The sequence below is a fragment of the Pituophis catenifer genome, unplaced genomic scaffold (assembly GCF_029215685.1).
Source record: "Pituophis catenifer annectens isolate HBS135680 unplaced genomic scaffold, rPitCat1.0.hap2 SCAF_3, whole genome shotgun sequence".
Classification (NCBI taxonomy): domain Eukaryota; kingdom Metazoa; phylum Chordata; class Lepidosauria; order Squamata; family Colubridae; genus Pituophis; species Pituophis catenifer.
In genome coordinates this window covers 124,760,862-124,783,522 of record NW_027256883.1, presented here as the reverse complement: position 1 = coordinate 124,783,522, position 22,661 = coordinate 124,760,862, and the positions used below count along the sequence as shown (strand labels likewise).

Sequence of the window (22,661 nt, the reverse complement as noted above, 5' to 3'; positions counted from 1 at the left end):
TAGATATAATTTATTAGTCTTCAAAATACACTGTCAGTACTGATGAGCTGTGCCATTGGATAATGTCTGAATTTTGATCTTGGCTAAATCTTCTGAGACAGCTTGCATCATATGCTCTGTTGTTGTCTTCAAATTGTTTGCCATCTGTATAGCATTATCCAAAGTGCAGTTTAATATCTGTTAAAGACAAAATTTCATAATCATCAAATACATTTTGTTAACTAGTTTAAACAATCTATTTTTAACTAGTCATTTCATTGATTGGTATTTATAGTCCCCCTAGTCAGCATACAACATAGGGCAGAATACTTCACCAATAAACAATAAAAAGTCAACAAAAATCACTTAATAGACCAAAACATAAAAAAAAAAAAAAAAACAAAGCAGGCACATACAAACACATAAAGTGCTTGGGGGGGGGGACTTATCCAATAGATCATACTGCTTCCATATTCAGTGCCTTAAGGAAGAAAACAGGATTTTAATTTTACAGGATTTTAAAGGCAAGGTCAGGGCCAATCAAATCTAAGCAGGGATTCATTTTAACAGACATACTTCCTGGGACCTGTTGCCTAAACAACAGGACTGAGAGCTTGACAACTCAAAATTCTTAAAACATCTGAAATACAAATTTCTCAAACTTTCCACCAACTACTAAACAATATTGCTTTTGTAAATAATGATCTTGTCTTACCGTGCTATTTATGTCTTTACTTTGCCTTTTTCTCCTATTACTGACTGACTTCCTTCCATTAATATTACTACCAGAGAGGTACTGTGGTGAAAGGATAACGGTATCATGCATCTTTGAATAGTGGGTTTGGGGAATATATAGATTCTGTCTAAAAAGACAGAGCACAAGAAAATAAAAAATGTTCATATAGTACATTCCATGTTTAATATGCAAAATGTAAAAACCTGGCAATCCAACAATTTAAATCAAGATGTTAATTATGCACTATTTGTCAGGCTGTTTTCAAGCATTTAAGCACAATAGAAAAGACATCCAACAATGACAATTTTTCCCTTTTAACTTAAATATATCTGCATAATTAATGTTTCACCGAAGTACAAGTTTGCACGATTGGCTATTGATTGGTTCAAACTGTAACAGACCTTACCTGTCACAGTATTTGTCTATAAAATCTTCTCTCTGTTCTTTATAAATCCTTTGATGGGCAAGGCTATTCTTTCGCAATGAACCTGGAAATAATTATAAATCAATATGTCATTAAATAAACATATCGGCAGTTCCTGCCCTAACTATCAAAATGTTTTGAATTATTATAATGCTGCCTTTTAAATATTAGAAAAGAAGGCTCGGAAGATAGTAATACAATAATTTTGCTAGGAGATAGCAACTTATAAAGGCTATAAAAAGATTAAGGTGTGTCACTAAGGAGGCCTATATTACATACTATGAGCCAAATTCTGCTTTACTGTCATCAAACTTTCTACAGCAAAACAAAATATGTTGCAACAAATGGAGACCTTGACTTATGACTGATCGTTTAGCAACTGTTTGAAATTACAACGGACTCCCAAAAGGTACTTACAGCCTAGTTCTGTAGCTCTGATGGACAGTTCCCCTCTGTCATGTGACCGCATTTACAGCGGTTTATAGCATCCTGGATTCAAGTGACCGCAATTTTTTAATGTTTTGCTGAAAACTGGAGTGTATGATTTTCTGCAAAAATGACCCACAACGAACAATAGGTTCGCTTAAGGACTGCAGATTCACTTAATGACCACAGTCATTCACTTAATGACCATATCAGAAAAGGTAATAGATCACTCACATGATAACCCACTTTGTAAATATCACGACTTACGTCCGCAATGGGAAGGCTCCATTATGGTCGTAAATTGAGGACTACTGGTATAAACTGAAATGTATTTGTATAATGAGATTTTTTTTTTGATGCTATCTTGCTGCAAACTCTATTTCTACAGATTAGTTCTGTAAAAGCAAAGCAATCATCTGAGTCTGCTTCATCACAGGGAGGTCAGTCTCACCCAGAATAGGCAATTTACCATAATCCTAAACCCAGAATTTTTCACCAGCTTTGTGGTTCATTGTTAACTTTTTAGGTATAGTTTAGTTATAGATAGCTAATATAACTGCTAAATTGAATTACATAATACATTGCAAGACTGCAGCGATTGAAGTTTGAAGGGGAAAAGTTGTTCTGGGACCCTTGCAGCCATGTATTTAATTTGACATTAAATACAATGGACCTTTTTTTCTAGGTTTGCATCTAAATTCAGAAAAAAAGCTCACTTAAGGAATTTCTGACAGCATCTCTCCAAATCATCCTTTGAATCTAGAATCCTTCAAAGCCATATGTTAAGAATGGGATTGCCACTGCAAAATGATTCAGAAGCTCCAGGTAGTACATAATTGTAACTGGTTTGTCCATAGTGAACATGTCAGTTTTGACCCAGGTACATGATCCTAAATTCACTACTGAGTTCCTAAAAGCTTATGAATTAGCACATCCTCTCGTATCTGGTCATGCCTTCAGAAGTTGTAGAGGCTTTATCACTGGAGGTTTTTAAGAAACAACTGGACAGCCACCTATCTGAAATGGTAAAAGGTCTCCTGCTTGAGCATGGGATTGGACTAGAGGACTTCCAAGGTCCCTTCCAGATCTATTCTGATTGGATTGAATTAGAAGGCCTCCCTGGTTTCTTCAATAACAAACATGTAAATCATCTACAAAGGTAGACATTTTATTTTCTACAATGGTATTCTAATTTTGGAATTCTAAGATGTAAACTATTAAGTGTGAAATAAAATATTGTATGAGTGTAAATAAATGCATGGATGTGTATCAGTGGTGGGATTCAGCCAGTTCGCACCACTTCGGGAGAACCGATTGTTAACTTTCTGAGCAGTTTGGCAAACTGGTTGTTGGAAGAAATCAATAGAGCAGAGAACCAGTTTTTAAATTACTTGAATTCCACCACTGGTGTGTATGTTTGTGTATGTATACCTGGGGAGATACATTTATAAGCCTCTCAATTCTATTTTATGCTTAGATTTTAGGTGGCTTTATTATATTGGATTTGTAACATTTGTGTATACTTCTTTTTCCTGGATAAAGACATGCTAGGTATTTTCCCTTTATTTAGTTCTTTATGTCCATGATGGATCTATGATCCATGACGTTTAAGCTGATGTTTCAGGTCAACTTTACTAGATGAACTTCCTTGTAGGTCACAGGATGAAATGTCTTCTATTTCATTACCTAGCCCACAAAAGTTATACAGTCATGTTACACACTATAAATGTATCAACCTTAAATATGAGTATGTATAATATATTTCATTATTGTATTGTTTTTATAATTTATGATTGATGGCACAGTCATTGAAAGAGCCCCATTATTAACCATAATATATTAATAATATGGAAAAAATTGGTTGCCATGACCTCCAGTTGATGCATGAACTGAACTGACTAATTTAGGCCTTTCCCTAGCTAAAAGATACCACTTCATCTTCTATCTGCTTTATTATTTTAATTAGCATTCTATAGTGTCTTTGTTTGTTTGTTTGTTTGTTTGTTTGAAGTCATAAAACAATTTTTAAGCAATGTGTACAAACCAAATAGGCTTATTTTTAAAATGTTGATATGAATAGGCATATGTATAGATCCAATTAGTTAAATATGATAAACAAATCAATAACTCACTTTAAAAAAGTATAATTTTAATAGCCTAAATGGCTGTCAGCTGTTTCAAGCTGGCAAGTTTAAGCTCACTGTTTTTTTATTGCAAATGCACCAAAGCAATTTCTGTAAATATTTCTGTGAATATTATTTAATGTTTTCTGTGAAATATTATTTAATAAGAAATAACAATATTGAACTACACCTAGGAAGTTGTGGGTATGGTAATATAGAGCATTATTCATGATATAGCAACAGGTTCAACAGGAATGCAGCTGCCTACAAGCATTTGCAGAGGCAATCTACTGTAGATAATGCAAGAAATATTATTGAGCTGACCTATCAGATTCAAAGGTAGGATGGCTAGATTGACCAATGTAAATGCCTTTCTGTTAAAGAAAAAGAATATTAAAAGGTAGTTTGGAATAATATAGGGGATGTGATAAAAGTTGCCTTTTGAAATTTCAGATTTGTCACCTTACAAACTCAGGACAAGAAGTCATTATTTGGCTTCCTAAACAGCTGTTTTCAGACCCATTTTTTTAGTGCATTTATTGAAAGGCCACAGAAGGAAAAGGTTTTTTTTTTTATGTAGAATTAAATTTGTCACTAAGAACAAGCTGACCCAATGAATTATTTCCATGATTTAATTTCAATTTCAATATCAATATCTTAAGTGACATGTTTTATACTATATGTCTGTAGAAGGAGAGCCTAATTCATTAAGAGATTGTGGATAAATCAAGGGACATGGAGGATTACTTTACTCTGCCCTAAATGCTTGGTGTTTTTATAAGAGAGAAGTGAGTATCACAATTTCCTAAATGCAATGCCAGTTCTGATATAAGAAATTGTTCTGACCTGAAGATTGAAGAAATTACCACAAGGTTTCTTTAATATACACTAGATTCAAGGCCATCTGAAAATCCCAACCCTTTCTTCTTCTGATGGAGAGCAACTTTTTGAGAGGCTAAAGAAACTTCAATCTTACTTTAACTGAATTTAAATAAATGATACCTTATATACCTGTTACATCTAAATCCACTGGTTTTCCTTCAAAGAAGATCGGAAATCTTTCACAATCAGAATGTCCTCTAGTTGCTTTTCTGTATTCTGTTTTATTTCTAGATTAAAAAGGAAATACAGCACTGAAATTGAACAGCAAACATGCAGGTAATGATGCAATCCCATGCAAGTTTATACAGAAATAAATCTTGCTAATCTTAATTATCTTCTTCCTAGAAAAGTTTTTCTTGAAATCTAATAATCACTTATCGGGGAGTATATATATGATTCAGTTGACCTCATTTCTAAGTAAATATGTAGGCTTGCAATGTAAGTCTATAAGGTAAACTACCTTGGTTTTTTTGCATTTTATATTGATAAGGGTGCTGATTTGATTCATTTTATGTATATATATACTAACCTATTAGAATAACAGGAACATATTTTATTTCTTGATAACTGCATTTTCAATGTAGGATGTATAATAATTTTAGACTTATCGGTAGAATGTCTCACTTTCTCAACGTTATCTGAAGCTGACCTTCCTATGGAAAATATTACAAGTTAAAAACTGATCAGTGGATGCTTCTTATTTGAATGATTTAATTACTTATTAAAACACAAATGTTTGTTTTTATCTTGTTCTACCTTGTTCATTCGGTAAAGTAAAATCAACCTCATTAGATTCTTTGCTGATTAAATTTGCTAGAGCTGAAGATCTTTTTTGAAGATCATTTAAATTCCTGATGGAAATGAAAAGAAGATTAGTATTGTGTTGAATCAGATTAATTGGATTGATATTCTGATACTTGGCCAATTAGTAGCAACACATGAATAAATGCATTTACCACCAGTGGATATAATTCTATTTATAAAAATCTCTGAACTTTATTTAGTGAAATTGTCATATTGGACAATATTTGGTTTTAGTTCAAGAGAAAAATGCCTAAAAATGAAAGAATATGAGAAAGGAAAAAATAGTAAATTTAATATATTTTGGGAAGTTACCTATGTGTATTTTCTTGTTCATTGTTGTAATTCTGTTTTGTTTTATGGGATCTGTGGTATTGGTCAAATTCTTCAATCTTACATATAAAATAAAATAAAATATAGAGTGGTTAATAAATGAAACAATAAGAATGACAGACAACTTAGCACATTCATTTAATTTATAGCAATGTACCTTATTACATAATTAAACTATAATTTATTGAATCATTAAGCAGATTAAATATGAACTTGACTTACAAGAATATGCTTATTTTTTTGTTGTCTTGTTTTGTCCACGGATGACATTGTTCTTAAATGGATATTTTTTTTCTGCATTTCCAGATGACTATGGAAAAAGCAAAATACAAATCTTTAAAAATTTCTTCCTTAATGTACTTTTTTCTAATGAAGAATGGTGTTTAATTTCAACCCTCATAGCAAGTTTCTTCAACTTTGAAGAGTATTATTATACTTGTCCCAATCTTAGATAACAGATTTAAAGGAAGCTGCAGTGGATGTCATTTTATAACAAACCTTTAATCATATTCTTTAAAAAAAAAGATTAAAATCTTCATCAGCAATCACTTAATTTATGTAACAGGCATTTAGAAAAAAAAATCAGTATAACAAGTCGTATGAGTCCCAAAAAAGCTGATACAAGCAAACTACCTTGGAAAATAGTTAAATTTCCTCAAACTGATGTCATGCCCATTGGTGTTTAAAGGAAAAAAAAAACATTCTTAATTTATACTGGGTCAGACATAAAAGAACATTTTGAATCCTAACTACAGTAGTATATAATTTAAGTTTTAATGCATTCCATTCTTTTACGCACGTCTAAATTTCAGCTTGGGTTTGAGATACCTCAATTGGTAAGCCATTGTTAGTGTTTATTCTTCAAAACATAACATAACAGTCTTCTTTTCAATTTATCTTTCGAGAGTAATCAATAGCCTATTACACTTTACTTGAAATATTATCTCAACTAAGCCAGAGGGACATCTTTACTAAATTTAATCAACTTCAGTGATTATCGTAAAAGTTCAACCTTACATTTGCTGGAATGGATGGTTGCTGTCACCTTGTATAGATTTTTTATATGCCTTTTGTAGAGTTCCTTCTATAGGATGATTTTTATTCTTCCAGTAGTTCTCATTTTGGGAAATATTTAGTTCGGCAACATTTCTTTTTGGAGATTCATTGGTACTTGTAATCAAAGGACTCTAAAAGAAGCATAAGAGAAATATAGGAAGCACAATACTTAAAACATGCAAAAATAAATGTATTGAAAGTGCTCTCTCTTTGCTTACAGAATGCTGATTAAGATTATAGGTATATAACCTGGCTTGCCATAAAACCTGGATAATTGAGAAAATATTTTTGTTGAAGAAACAGCTGTAATTTTGAAAATAATTTTCTTGATGAAATTAACAAAAACAAAACACTTATAAGAGTCAGTGTCTACTAAATGTCAGAAAATGATTTTTTAAATTCCTTTGGATTGAAGACTACGTTGTTTTCTTTCTTCACTAATCAGTCTTTAAGACTTACAAAATATGGGATAATGGATTACCGCAGAATAGCTTGAACAAATAGGAGATGGGTGGGATCTGAGTGACGGTGATGTTACATATGTTGAGGAATATGAAGCAAATGTCTTCTCAATTTTCTCTTTGATATCTTCAAGGAACATCCCAAGTTTAAATATTTCCCCTTCTACTTTTCTAAATACAAAAAGAAAGAAAAAAACTTATATATAACATTAATTTTGCTCTGTTCTTTCATTATCAGATGTTATCAGATGTAAGATATGAAACAATAGAAAAATAAATGAGAAATTGGAAATTGAAATACTACATTTATGAAAGATAATGTTTAATATTTACTGAAAACAGTGAAGTTGATGGTAAAATGCAAAATGTCTGCAGTGATGAAAATACTAATTAGATTAGCAAGAAAAGGGCCTGGTGGTTCAGCAGACTGATAGCAATAAGCTGACTTTGTATAAATATACAAAAGTATGAAGGCTATTGCTTAACGCATTGTAAGCCGCCCTGAGTCTCCGGAGAAGGGTGGCATATAAATCAAATTAAAAAAAAAAAAGAATTTAGTTTTGGAGGAGAAAATTGATAGACAGTTCTATAGAGAACAAGGAAGAAAAATGGGCCCTATACTATGAAATAGTAATTGCATACTTTTGAACTTCCAGCTATATTTTTCTATGTTGCCTACATCTTTTAATAGCAATAAAGTTACCTGTAGAAAAAATTTACCTTATTCTAATACTTTTATCTGTGATAATGAGGTGAGTTGGTTGCTATTCAGTTATTTTACATCTTGTTTTTGGGCTGTTCATACTTAGTTATAATTATCACTTTATAATTATAAAGTATTAAATATTTATCCAACAAAAAAATTATGACAGTAAATACTGGATTTGGAAAGGCTTCAAATATGTATTTTTAACTGAAATCAAGCATCAATAGGTTTTATTTCTAGGTACAGAGGATCGGATTGCAATATTAACGAAGTAGTACAGTAAAAAAATTAATAGCTATGTTATTTCAAAACATTAATACTGGACCTGTTAGGATCAAATTTTCCAATAGTTCTTGATGAATGGTTATGGTTCTGAAGTTGCAAAGCATAATGCTTTTCCTTGGTAGCTACATAATTATGTTCCAATTGCTCCAGTTGTTCTTTTAAAAGTTGCAAAAACTTCATTCAAAAATAATAAAATCATTTAATTCCATATTAATTTTACTATGAATCTATTCAAGTAATCTATTCCATTAATAGAAATTGAAATGTCAATTTCTCCTCAGATATATAATAGCAATAATTTTGGAAGAAACAATATAAACAGAATTACTGAATCTGGATGACATTAAACTTTCTAAACTGATCTCCAGCTTTAAATGTTGCTAAACATGACCCATCAAACTCATTCCTTGAGCGCTGTTATAATTTTGCTTCTTCAGTTCTTAAGTACCTCTTCTATGAAAATAAGCACTGGTTAAAATATCTAAATTGTACATTATGCAGAATTCTACGTGCCCTTTTCATGCGGGAGGCGTCCATGCACATGTAGGCTTCTGAATTCAATTTAACAGAAGAAGAGGAAGCATCACACAGATCTTCATAGATCTGTTTGCTCTCTAGAAGTGGTCATAGTAGTACAGTACCACAGGATTAGGGACTCTATACTAGTGGTTTCCATTCTGTCATACAAAACTATACTGAGTCCACACTTAAATTATTTTATTAACTTCCAACACAGGATATTTAAGTCATAGTTGCGTCCACCCATTTAAATCTCAAAATGTATGCAATAAATTAGCTTTACATATTATAGTATTCTGAAATGATAAAAATCACACAGTATTGCTTATATAGGCAAAAGACTGGATCCAAGCTGCCACAGCAATTCTAACTCTGCCAAAGGCTGATGTAAGACGACTGAAATGGAATGAAATTGTTGTGGTGTTATGTGAATAATTTCAGGGACTGCTATATTGATAAACATTTTCCTAATTTAGAAAACCAAGTTCCCATAACAGCTAAAATGGTGTGTAAAGAGAAACTTTGAATTTAGAGCTTCCTTATTTGTCTGATAAAGTCACAGATTATCAATTGTAACATTTCCCTTGTTTGTTTCAATGAGAAAAACAATTCAAAACACACTAGTTTAAGTAAGGAGGAAATGCTGTAGGTCAAGGCATATAATAAATCAATGGGTGTGTGAATGATGGGTCTCTGCCATGTAACTTTCCTTTCAGCCTAAGGTTGCTTAATAAATTAAACTGATTTCTTATTAAAAATAGATAAGAGTTGAAAGGCACCTTGAAGGTCTTCTAGACTAACATAACACCCTGCTCAAGCAGGAAACCCTATAGTACCATTTCAGACAAATGTTTGTCCAATTGCTTCTTAAAAATCTCCAGTGTTGGAGCACGCACAACTTCTGGAGGCAAGTCTTTCCACTGATCGTTATAATTGTCAGGAAATTTCTCCTTAGTTCTAGGTTGGTTCTCTCCTTGATTAATTTCCATCCATTGCTGCTTGTACTGCTTTCAGGTGCTTTGGAGAATAGATTGACCCCCTCTTCTACATCATGATCTACATCATGATGATCTACAGATCTACATCATGGAACTGGATAATCTTCCAATGGAGCTCCTGTCTTTTAAAAGTATATATAAAGTTGAATTTACCTGAAGGTGTTCTTGTACTGAAAATACATTCTGTTTAATACATTCAGAAAATATTTCAACCTTTAAAAAAGGGAAAAAAATACATTGCATTTGAACTTGCAAATGGGATGTTAATAAAATAGGTCAAGTTCCAAACATTTAAAAATTAACATGTGGCATTACATTTACTTTCAGCTCTTCAGTTTGTTTCTTTAATATCTGTTCCGTGTCATCTGTTATATTTTGCAGAAGAGGAGTGTTCACAGATGGTTGTCTTACTGCATCAACTAACGGTAATGAAGAAGTTATATTTTTAGACGGTGATTCTACCAAACAAAATTTTAAAAAGATTAAATAAAAACTTGGAAAATTTTCTCAAGACAACAACCTGCTTTTTTGTAAAGCCTATTTAAAGTACCTGAATGAGGGGCTTGGGAAAAATCAAACATGTGCTCTATAGGAATGGTTGCAGGAGAAAAGGCAGACATTTTGGAAGCTATTCCAGTACTTTGTGCTTCAATACTAAATTCTGCTATATGTGAATTTGAACAAGGAGGTATCTGTGAAAATATACACATTCAATGAAAAGTGCAAAATCAGCATTAACAATAGAATTCATTCACTTGCCTCTGTTATCCCATCCTTTTAGCAGCCTCAAACAATAATTTTGTAATTAAAAAAATAATTTCTAAACATTTTCATATTTTCATTACTCTAAATATTTATATATATACATCCTGCAGTAAAATCTTCTGTGTGGCTTACAGAGTAAGCACATAGAAAACATAACTTGTAGCCAGATACTAAATCAGAAGATAAAATAATGTTATCATGTTAAAAGCTTCTCAACATTACTACTTTGTCAACTCTAAAAATTACATGCATACTTTAACAGAACCTGCAATGTCCTAAAAAAACAAGGCAAACACATAGATAAAATATTTCTAAATCAATATAAAATAAGTCAGAAAATACATTAGGGAATTAATTCTATTATCCCTGATTTCTCAATGAATAATTTTGATCATGGGATGCTTTGAAAGAGAAATTAATTATATTTTGAGACTGAAAGCTGTTGAATAGCAAAGAGTAAAGCAAGCAAACAAACAAACATGTTTTTATTTGAAACAGGAGAAAAAATTGGGGTGATTTTCAGAATTGGAGGGAGGAGAGGAATTAAGGGAATAAGGTAAAGTGGACGGTTGGGAACAAATTAAGGCATTATTTAAGACACCAGTGTTGTAATAAAACAGAAAGAAAATGGAGGATAACAGCTAATTGGTTTTTATTTTTCCTGCCCAACTTTTGAAAAATGAAATTTATAAATATATTAATCACAAACTGCAGCAATCCTAGTTACAGAAATCAAGAAGTGCTGAGTTGCTTCACAAAAGATAATTTGGCAATGGGGACTGAGATTTGCGATAGTGATAGTGAGGTTCTCACAACATGGGCCATGAATATTTCAAGGAATTTCTCTTTCCTTAAGTACACAGTGTGGACTCTTTACTCACCTTCAGAAGCCCTCTTCCAAAAGTGTAAGATTTTAAAATACACAAAGGTTTCTTCAACTGAAGTGCCTTATTTATGGAAAACACTCACTAGGAAAACATACTTTCATCTATGTCAATTTATTTTCATTGCCAGGCAAAAACATTCTTTCTGAACAAGATTTTAATATTTTTGTATTCTGTTTAATTTTAAATGCCCATTGTACCCTGCAATAATAGAATTTAAGTTTGGTGAACTATGTACCCTATCATACAATTTGATAGGGCTTGGGAAAAAGAAAATACATTATTTTTTATTAAGACGTCATCCTCAATAATGAAATTGATTTCTTATTCTGAGAGATTTACCTTAGAACCAAATCTTAGTTGATCAATATGATTTTGAACCTCAGCTTGTCTTGTCAGCACCTGTAGTTTGAAAAGGTGCAGTGAAATTTTTTTGAATGTGGTTAATATTTTCAGCATAACATTAGTTGCACTGTTACAATAACGTAAGACAGGAGTCAGCACCATTTCGGGTCCCCAAATCTCCTTAAATCTTATGAGGGTTTAGCAATTTTACTCTTAGATCTCATGGGATTTTGCAAACTAATGCCTAAAAATTTCATACATTTGAAGAAGTATAGAATTAAAAAGTAGTTTAATTTTGATTGGTTGCAGCTATCATTTTGGGGACTGGTGGACACTTGAGCATCCATAGGTGCAGATTTGCTGATCTATGTCATAGGATACTCAAAAGCATTCTAACTTCTATATTCAGTAAGCTGCTAACAAGTACTGCAAGAACTGTGAAGGAAAAAAAAAGAATTAGGTTCAGAAAAAAATCAAAGTAAAACATATGCCATTAGACAGGAGAACAACATATATCAACTACTGTAGCTTTATTTATTATTTATTAAACCCATATGGCCATCAAACTGGACAGATTCAAGGCAGCATACATTAAAAGCTAAAAAAATATATTAGAGTCCAGAAAATATGAAAATTAAATGATGTAATGGGAAAGTATATTACAAACGTAGGATTAGAAAAGAAGACTGGAAAATGAGTCCTTTCTAATATGTAATATGGCTGAAAAGCTAGCAGACTAATTTGAAGAAAATGCCACATGCAAGGAGAGTCCTGAGGCAGTATGTTGTCATAAATTAGCTACTACTGTAATATTGCTAGAGATTTATACTGGAAATAATGAATTAATGATTTTGAAACTAGGAATTGTTATCATAAATAAATATAATTTACGTTACTATGATAAAGAACAATTAAAATTATTTCCACAGTAACCAGTGATTTCCAAGGCTGATTCCAGGATAGCAATGGACTCTACTAAAAAAAATAAAGGGGGAGGGAGAATTGGCAAAAAATCAGAAACTAGTCTTAATGTGTAATTTTTATTTGTTAAAGTTCCATTGAATTTCAGTTCATTTAAACATTTTTCAGCACATGTATGTTACACTGCATTTATTGCAGTATAAATGTATGTATATTTATTAAAAAACATTCTATTAATAAGACTATGAAAGTGGTTTAGGATTGCAACCCCCCCCCCATCAAGAATCCAGAAGAATCCCCCTGGCATTTAATTTAAATTAAATGTTTAAAGTAGGTTTTCAGCATTGATTTGGAGATCTAACTCAAAAATCAGGGATTGAATTTATCCATATAGAAGCAAACCTAGTTTATATGCAGACAAATCACTTTTAATCTACCTCTAGCTGTTGATCAAGTTCAAAAGTTCCATTTTGGTCATCTTGATTTCTGATTGTATCAGATTCCAAAAATGTAATTGCTTCTAGAACATCTTTACCAAGCAAATCTGTGGAAGATTTAGTTCTTTTAAATACAAAGCTTTCATTATTTCTTTTTAATTCTTTGACTTTTGGAGAAATCTCAGAGGAATTGCCAAGTCTATAATAAACCTGGTGTTCATTGCATTGGGAACTATGAAAATTTTCAGTGTTATCCAGAAAATATTGCTGATTTTGATACTCTTTGTGGGTAGAAGTATAATTTAAGTCTTCATTAAGTCTGCCAGGTTCCTTCTGAATTAGAAATTGTGAGTCATCCATGTTGGAGTATTTGCTGTTACAAACAAGAGCACCCTCATCTGTTAAAGATAGCTTATCTTGAGTCAAATCCCAATTTTTGACAATTGAGTTACAACTTACTTTCCTTTCACTATATTTTATTTCTTCTTCTGGGGAAAATATCCCTGTATTTTCTGAACTCTTATTTTTTATTAGCACTGTTTCATCAAAACTGTCAGTAAATGATATCTCTGGGATAGTCTCAGAATCAATTAATTGATATGTTAAGTCTTCTGTTGGAAAATGACGTAAAAGGACATCTGACATTTTTGAGTTGGAAAACTCTTCATTTCTTCCTGAACTGGTAAAACCGCCAACTTGTATTTCCTTTCCTGTTGTCATGGTAAATTCTATGTCATTTTTTGGGGTCAATAGCACTGTATTTACTTTCCTTTGAGACAACTGCTTGTCTGAATTTTCTTTTGACAGACTGCTGATAGAAGATGTCAATGTGGAAACAGTTGGGGAGACATGTTCTAAAGAAATAAATTCTTCCAAATTCTGTGAATCACAACTACATTGATCTCTATGTTGTAGATCTCCATCATAAGGCAAATCTTCTTGCTCATTATCAGTATTGTCTTCAGAGTAAAGCATATCAAATAATATACTATTCACTTACTTTTCATATACTGAATGTTGTTATATTGAAATTACTTATATTTTGATCATATTCTGCATGATTTCAAGCTCTGTAAGATTTGAGAAAACAAATTTAATAATCTGAGTTATGAATAAGATGACAATTAAATTTTGTAAATCTTCCATTTCCTTTCTGTAAAATTTTTATAGACTCATCATTTGACATTTGCATTTGTTCCAAAAATGTCTATGGGATAACCCAAGGATCTAGTTTGGGTTGAAAGATAAATATACTTATAATTCTTTACACAGTTTAACTAGATGATCAAAGTTCTATTGGAAGATTCATATTATCTATTGAGAATTATGCACATCAGAACAATTATATCATCTATGTCAACTGAATTACGCCTTTAAGTGTGATTAAAAATTAGACACATACAAAATAGTTATTTTATATAAAATTTCCTCCAACATTCCTACTTTCTATATAAATCAACTCATTAATGTGCCAATTTTGAAACACACCAGGATGATAAATTTTAATTTGAATCTAGGTCATAGTTATAAAGTGCAAACAAGCTTAACATTAACATCTGCATGCTTTTTTAAAGACACTTTAATCTTTCAATACACATATTCTCCAAATAAAAGTCACTCTACTCATACGTGCATTGTGCTAATATATACAGAAAATAAAAAATTTCATTAGATAATAAAAAATAGAAATTATACACACTGTATATATATCACATAATGGTACATCAATAATGAACCTTTATACTTACATACTATAGGAAAATATTTGTTTAATTTTCAGGAAACAAGGATAGTTATTGCAAGCAAAATAAAAATCCTTACACAGGTTCCTGTAATCTAGTTTAGTTGTAACCAAAATATAAGGCTCCTCTTTAGTAGGTGTATTTTATTTCGTCAGTTGTAACTCTATACTGAACACAACTGACCTGGAGAAGTACAGTATCTTTAATAATGCAACCATTCACTTTGTTACTTGCTTCTTTGATCCTGCCATTATTCAGTGATAGCGTAAAGGGAATAAAGAATAACAAGCCAACATTTTGAAAGCCTGAAATCAAATTCAGCTTAATCTATTTATCAACTAATGTTTATTTTCAGTGGGACTGATTATGATGTTTTTAGAAGTGAAACATTAACATTTGAGGCTCTCATAAACATGTCTATCTGCACTGTAAGGACTTTATATAATTTATTTGTGAAAATTAATTATTTACTACTACTCCAGACACCATCTGGGACTGCTTCCTAAGATCATGAGCAGACCTCTGCACCATAAAGCCTTCATGAATTATCTCTAGATAGGTAATTTCTAGGAATGTAAATGTAGCAGTTGTAAAGGGATGACATCACTGAGCATTCCTGCCAGAATTTGAAAATTCTTTTAAAATATAAGTTTTCTTAATTATTTTACTGCCTGTTTTAGTGAAATATAATTTTCTCATAAAACAACGGTTTGCACAGTAAGAAGCACTTATTACCAACAGAGATATGCTAGAACACGTAATCTGAGAATGGACAAAGAAGTAGTACACCTGTTCCCACTATAATCTGTCTTCCATAAAACTTTCTTCTGCATAAGTACCCTGTCTTCCCTCCCTTCCCTCTACTTCATTCCCAATGTATTTAATAATATTACCTCAGTCAAGACACTTCATGCATCTGATGTAATGAACTGCAGTTGACAAAAAACTTACACTAAAATGTGCTATTCTAAAGAGGTGTTACCAGGTTCTTTCTGATTTTAGGCATAGGTATAAAATCTCTTCCTGTATTTATTACTAGTTTTTTGCTCTTCTGCAAAATTAGCTCATAATTGCAACTAGCGTTAAAAACTGTGAGGCCTCAACAAAAGAACCTTATTACTGCGTTGAACCAAAAGCACAGCAAATTCATGAGCTTCAGAAATGGCCTCTTCAGAGAGGCTTTCCCAAAACAAACACCAACTATGAATATGCAAGCCAACAGAACGACCGAACGTAAACTGGTAAAAAAAAATCTTACATTGGTGAGTATTGATGCTGATGATGCTATCGATACAATATTTTTTAGTAATCTAATTCCCAAAGATATAACTATAAGACAGAGAGCACTTTTTGGCAGTTTTTTTGGTGGTATACCTAACACCATGTACAGTATAATTTTCTCCCAAAGAAGAAAGTAGCATTCTGACAACTATATGTTCAGCTGTTATAGAGCAGTTTTGCTGTACCATAAAGTATGAAATAAGCCTTGCGCATACACTGTTATTTGACAAGGTACAATAGGAAAGTCTCATATAAAGAAGACTGAAGTAAAAAAGATGCCTTGCACCTGGGTATACATTTTCTCCCTTTGAATGTTTAGCAGAAAAAAATATGCTGATTACATTTGCCACTATCCAATGCATACCCCATGATAGGCACAATTTTTCTATCACCAGCATACAAATAGGGTAGCCCTTTTCATCTGAAGGAATGTTTTAGGAATTAAAAGCTGCATTTTAAAGTTACGTTTTTTCTTATTAAAGAGCAAATGAAGTTGCTTTTTTCTGTCAGCTACATTTGAAAAACTTGAAATTCCTTTCAATTCATTTCATTATTAATATTTGAGATACAAAGCTCATATACAAAGTGAGACACTGATGGCTGTGCACTTTAAGAAGCCCTAATATTGAAATCTATTTGTATGTATACCGTATATAGTTGGGCAAAAATATACTGACTTGGCAAGACCAGAAAATTTTATCTATCCCTATCTGAAATATAGGGAGTGTTCAAACATGCTGAATCAGGATTTGTTTATTAGGCGTCACAGGTAAACTGATAAAAAGCAAATTTCAGAAACATTAAATTCCCAGTGAAAAAGTAAAAAGTAAAAAGATATCTAGTAACTTATTTTAGCTATACAGCTAATTTTCTGAATGAATGCAGAAATTGCATAAACTCATTGTAAGAAATGAGTACCCACTGAATCCATGAGTACCCACTGAATCCATGTTACTCAGTACTAGGCCAAAATGCAAGTGGTTTGGTGGATCAATGCAAACACAATATTGTTATGCAAACACAATATTGTGTGAAACTACCTCACAGGGTTACTGTTGAGAGGAAAGAAATTGGACAATACTATGCATATCACCTCGGGTTCCAAGAAAAGGCAGGATATGTATCTAGTGAATGAACAAGGAAAGGCATGACTATAATACAATTCTTGAAAAGCAGTTATCTGCTTTCTAGAAGGAATCCTCAAAAAGGATTTGATAGGTGTATTGTACTGTATATATTTAACACACTTATTAACTGCCCCATTTTATACCTTTGGGTGGGGACAATAGACCAAAAATTCCTAAAGATATATAAATAATGAAATAATCATAAAAGATAAAACAAAAGTATGCATGCATAGAAGAACCCCATGTAACGATCAGTTGAAACCTAAAGCTAGTTTATAATTAGTTTGAGGGATACGTATTTCTCAACTCTTATAGGTGATTGAAAACATGTCCCAAAGAATGGAAGCAAGCATATGCGCCTTCATTCGCAAGTATATTCATCTTTTGAACCAGTTCAGAAATGGAGGAAATGAAGTTTAAAGCATGATTATTTTTCAGACGTTGTCAACAGCTTCATTGTCACGATCCAGAACTTCTTCATATACAGGTAGTTCTTGACTTACAACCATAACTGAGCCCAAAATTTCTGTTGCTGAGACAATTGTTAAGTGAGTCTTCCCCCACTTTATGACCTTTTTTTGCCACAGTTGTTAAAGGAATCACTTCAGTTGTTAGGTTAGTTAAGTGAATCTGGCTTCCCCATTGACTTTGCTTGTCAGACATTTGCAAAAAGTGATCAAATGACCATGGGACATTTTGTAACCATCATAAATGTAAGTCAGTTGCCAGGCTCTGAATTATGATTATATGACCATAGAGGTGCTGCAATGGTTGTGTGAAAAACGGTCATAACTTACTTTTTTTTCAATGCCGTTGTAACTTTGAACGGTCACTAAATGAACTGTTGTTAACTCGAGGTCTATCTGTACTCTACTCTCCCTGTGCAGGAGCCACCGAGCGCTCACATGAATGGTTAAAAAAAAAAGTGACAAAAGGGCGATCTATTCTATATTGCATGATCCTGTCAATACACATAAGTAACCATCCTTTCCTTTGCTGCGGACCTTTCCCATCGCCCAAAACCAATGCGAGGGAAGCTGTCGCTTTAAATCTCTCTACCCCTCCCCTTGGAATATAAATCTAACCGTAGGAAAAGGGAGGAGAGGACAGGGCTCATCAACTTCACCCTCCTTCTTCTGATTGGCCAATGCAAAAGATGCCGAGGGGAGCGTGGCGGGCGGAACATGAGCCGGATTAAAAGACAAGACGGCGCCTTAAAACAAGAGAAAAGGGCATGGCTGCGAGGCGCGTGCGCTGTGCGGCGCGAGAGCGCGGATGGCCGTTTTTTTTCCTTCCCCCCCCCTCCTCCTCCTCGTCACGCAAGGAGGCGGAGGGGGAGCGCCCTTGACTGGGCAGGTGAAAAGCAAAAGTGGGGAGCCCCTCCCTTTCTGGCTCTCGGGGGGTATTTTCGCGACGCCTGTGTTGTGAGCTCAGGAGACCGAAGGGAGAGCCGCCTGCTTGCTGTCCGAGGCAGCTTGAAATGAATGTGAGCGAAAAGGAATCCCCTTCGTGGGCACCGCTGAGCTTGGTATAAATGGGGAGTGTGCCAGCGGCCTGTTTGTGTGCGTGGAGGGGGAAAAAAATGAGAGGAAAGGCAGAAGCCGCTCTCTGAAGGTAGTGGGATGGAGGAGGAGGAGGAGAAGGGCTGCCCGTGTTTGGGAGTCTGCACAGTTAAAAGGGGAGCCATTTTGAAAGAAAACCATACCGGGAGGAGGAGGGGGCAGGCAGGGATTCGTGTGAGTTTTGTTAGGAATGGGCTGCATTTTGATTAGTCAGATGCTCCTCGGGGGGCGGGGGGAATACGGTTTACCCTTATTTAGGGACATAGGTATTATCTCTGTAAGAAAAAAAATAAGTGTGCCAAAATGGAGAGACAAAACGAAGGCTATGTGCCTGGTAGGTTTTCGGTGAAAATCACTCGAGAATCCTCCCATTAATGCTGGCACCGACTGATTTTCTTTGCTCTGGAAACGATTTATAGTTGTGTTGTCTTCTGAAAGTTGGCGGCCCCCCTCATCAGTATTTTAAAAATTTGGATGTCCTGGTTTGGATGGATGTTATGACAGGATGTTTTTAGGATCCAGTAGAAGTTTTTACTTAATAATTGCTTAATAGCCTTCTCTTACTGTACAGTTCTTATTTTTTGATTGTAAACTTGTGTAGCATTAGATTCTTCTTTCATCGTTAAGTTGTTGGTGTAGGTGGAGTTGTGCCAAAGCCGTATTTTCAGGACTTGCTTAACGTTAGCGATTTGTAGTACATTTTGGCCAGCAGATGAAAACACTAATGCAGCAGATGATACATAGGTCTGATTTTCTATTATGAATTTGCTATTCAGAAGTTATAACTAAACCTAGTGAAGCTTGCTTAAAGCCCTGGACTACTTTGTAATTTTTTAATGTATTTTTTTTATTAAAAAAAACATGAATACAAACTAATATAAACTAAGTAAAAAATTAAACAGAAAGCTGACAGTGCAAAACATGAATTAAAAAAATACAAAGAAGTACAGATAGTCCTTGCTTAAAACCATTCATTCAGCTTCAGAAATTATGACACTGAACAAAGGACCTTAAACGAACTCTCTTGAAGTTATGGTGGTTGTAGCACCTAAATGATTACATTGATTATGACCTGGGGGCTTGGTAACCTGTTCCCACTTACACCTAGTTGCCACCACTCTGCGATCATGTGATTGCCATTTGCTATCTTCTCTGCCAGCTTCCCCAGAAAGTCAATAGGGAAGCTGGCAGAAAAGGTTGCTAGCACTGCCAAGAGGACTCCCCCAGATTTCTGGGGCCTGGCTGGAAAAGTCCAAGCAGAATTTTGGCGTGTTTGCAGCATGGTGCATTTGCAGTGTGCTTGGATTTTGGGATGGATGCAGTGTGGGGTCTTTTTGCTGTCACCTCAGGAAACGAGGGAGTTGTCTTATCTCCTTGGGGCTGGCTGCAAGCGCCCCATGCTGCAAACACACTGCTAAAATCCTGCTTGGATTTCAGGATAGACATTTCCAGCCAGCCTTTTTAACAATGAAAAGGTTGCCTTCTGGAGGGATTTAGCCCCCACCCCCCATAGGAGTCAGTATGTCCAGTATGACCTGTGGCTTCCAACTTTCCTTACAACAGTTATAAGTACAGCTACAAATTTACCTCTGAACTTTATGACAACATAAGTCTCTTCTTTCTATAATCTACCTTGTCCAATAATCAAAACCATAAATCCTCAAAGTATGTTTTTTCTATTTTCCAGTGATGGCTGTGGCATCATCCAGACATGGGTTGCTTCAGCCAGATCTGCTTTTGGCTGAGTCATAGTTTTTTGACCACGCCCCTTGCTCCTCCCTTTCAGGCCCAGTTTCAACTCAGTTGGTCTGAGAGAAACATCTCTTGCAGATCTGGCTCTCAGCCCTGTTCGATTCCTTTGTTAACTGTAAGTTTTTTGACCTTTTATTTTTATTTTTCTAATTTTATTTTTCCAAGGGTACCGGTCTACCAGGCTATTTAACTATTGGAGCCTACCAGTCTACCCAGTCTCTTTGGAGCGGCCTGGTCTACCAGGCTCCTTCTTCGCTCCTGGCAGCTGCCATTTTGGAGGCTCCCTTCTCGCGATTGTTCTTTTCCTTTTGGTGAAGCTCTTTGAAGCCCTATACCACCAACGAAGGCGCAGGGGCTCTGAACGCTGTACCACCAATATTTAAACAGTGAAACGTGGCAGCTCCAGGATCGCTCTTTTCGGCTGCAGCCGCCCTCAGCATAGCAAATACTGACGATCAGCTGTAGGGCGGCCCTTTGAAGTGCCACGGCAGTTTTTAAAGCAATTTTTGCCGCTTTGCCACCAACAAGTTCAGAGGAGAGGTTTGGAAGACAATTTTAGCCTCAATCTTCTTATACCACCAACAGAGTTTCTTCTGGTGGAGAGTTGCAAGGTCACTCATTGCACTCTCCACGTAGCAATTATCAGCCATCGGTTCCTTGAATTGTGGCTGTGGGCGCTAGATAGTGACTGATTCTAGGTGTTACCTGGACAGTCACTTCTTGAGCAGAGTACATCCTCCTTACGTGTGTGCTGGCTGACATCAGTCTTCTCCGACATAGCCGCCACCGTTTACTCCTCCACGTGGCTTGGTCATCAGAAGGGGAGGGAGGAGTTCTTCTTCATGAAGAACAAGGCACAATTCAAAATACTTTTGCATGTCAATTGGTTACTCCTACAACTCCTATATCTGGTAGGATTTTTACAACAGCAGCCTCTGCAAGGGAATCTCCCTTACTAGAAAGACCTCCAGAGGACCCATTTAAAAATTTACCAGAACAATTACAAATCCTTATTAATCAGGCTATTGCCTCTCGCATGGCTGCTGCTTTCCAGGGTCATCATTCTGGCTCAATAATTTCAGAATGTTCCGTTCAAATCAGAGGCTCTCCTTCAGCTAGCCTAACTGGTTCACATTCTCCTGAAGCTTCCAGAACAAATGAGGCCTTTGCCTTTGACAAAGAACGTCATTCTGACTTATCAGATGATGAAGGGGTGATTCCAGACACACCTGCCTTTACAGGTTTATTTCCCCCAAATAGATTCAAGTCCTTATTGCATAAGGCACGAATAACTGCTGCAATAAAAGAGGATGATTACCTCAAAGAATCTCAGGAAGCTCAACAGAGACAACCACAGAGTCTTTTTTCTGAGCCTCCTCCTGAACAGTGTTTTATTCCAACTCCATAACTGTTCATAGATGTGGTCAAAAAGCAATGGTCAAGTCCTGCAACCCTATCTTCTGCACATGGGGCAGATAAAAAGTATTATTCTGTAGCACCTAGGTTTGCCCATTTATTGCAGGTTCCCCCAGTGGACAGTCCTGTTGCAGCTCTTTCCTTTTCCTCTTCCTATGTGGCAGGGGATACATCAGAAGGTCTACGACCGGAGGATAAGAAATTTGACATTCTTTTTAAAAAGAACCATCAAGCTGCAGCATGGGCAATTCAAACAGCCTCCTCAGCCTCCTTTTTCAATCGAACCACCATTCTATGGCTTCAGTAGTTGCAGGCCAGAGTACCCCCTAGTGAGGCTCGCCCCCATCAGGATATTAACAAGATCATTGCTGCCATTCAGTTTTCAGCTGATGCTACTTTAAATTCGGACAAATGTATATCTAGGGCTCTAGCTTCTATAGTGTCAGCTCGCAGGCTGCTTTGGCTTCGCCAGTGGCCAGCAGATCTAAAGGCAAAATGGCTTTTGGCTACAGCTCCATATTCAGCAGAGAAACTGTTCAGTGAGTCGCTTGAGCCACTTCTCATTGAAAAACGTGACAAGCGAAAAATTCTGCCTTCAGCGACTAGACATGCTGATAAAAGGTCTTCCCCATTTTACAGGAAGACGTCTTTCCGTACCTATTCCCAGGGAAGCCCTTCCCATCAGGTTTACCTTCAGGGG

The 22,661-nt window shown here is 34.8% G+C and overlaps 2 protein-coding genes across 5 annotated transcripts in view; one reads left to right on the top strand and one right to left on the bottom strand.

Annotated features, from left to right (window-relative positions):
- Nucleotides 1-33: 33 nt before the first annotated feature.
- AKNAD1 (AKNA domain containing 1) lies at nucleotides 34-21,323 on the bottom strand. Its single transcript, XM_070941066.1, has 15 exons — nucleotides 21,251-21,323; nucleotides 13,082-14,040; nucleotides 11,721-11,780; nucleotides 10,280-10,421; nucleotides 10,051-10,187; nucleotides 9,883-9,942; nucleotides 8,253-8,386; nucleotides 7,242-7,392; nucleotides 6,722-6,891; nucleotides 5,327-5,421; nucleotides 5,100-5,223; nucleotides 4,700-4,797; nucleotides 1,122-1,203; nucleotides 695-842; nucleotides 34-177 (listed from the first exon to the last, which is right to left on the bottom strand). The coding sequence occupies exons 1-15, from the start codon at nucleotides 21,321-21,323 to the stop codon at nucleotides 34-36; spliced, it is 2,577 nt and encodes an 858-aa protein (XP_070797167.1).
- GPSM2 (G protein signaling modulator 2) overlaps nucleotides 18,583-22,661 on the top strand; it is a 35,470-nt gene continuing 31,391 nt past the window's right edge. For 2 of the 4 annotated variants that reach the window (XM_070941018.1, XM_070941014.1), the window contains exon 1: nucleotides 18,583-18,759. The gene's annotated coding sequence lies outside the window, so the exon portion shown is untranslated. The remainder of the gene's footprint in view (nucleotides 18,760-22,661) is intronic. The other 2 variants (XM_070941017.1, XM_070941016.1) reach the window with 1 other exon arrangement.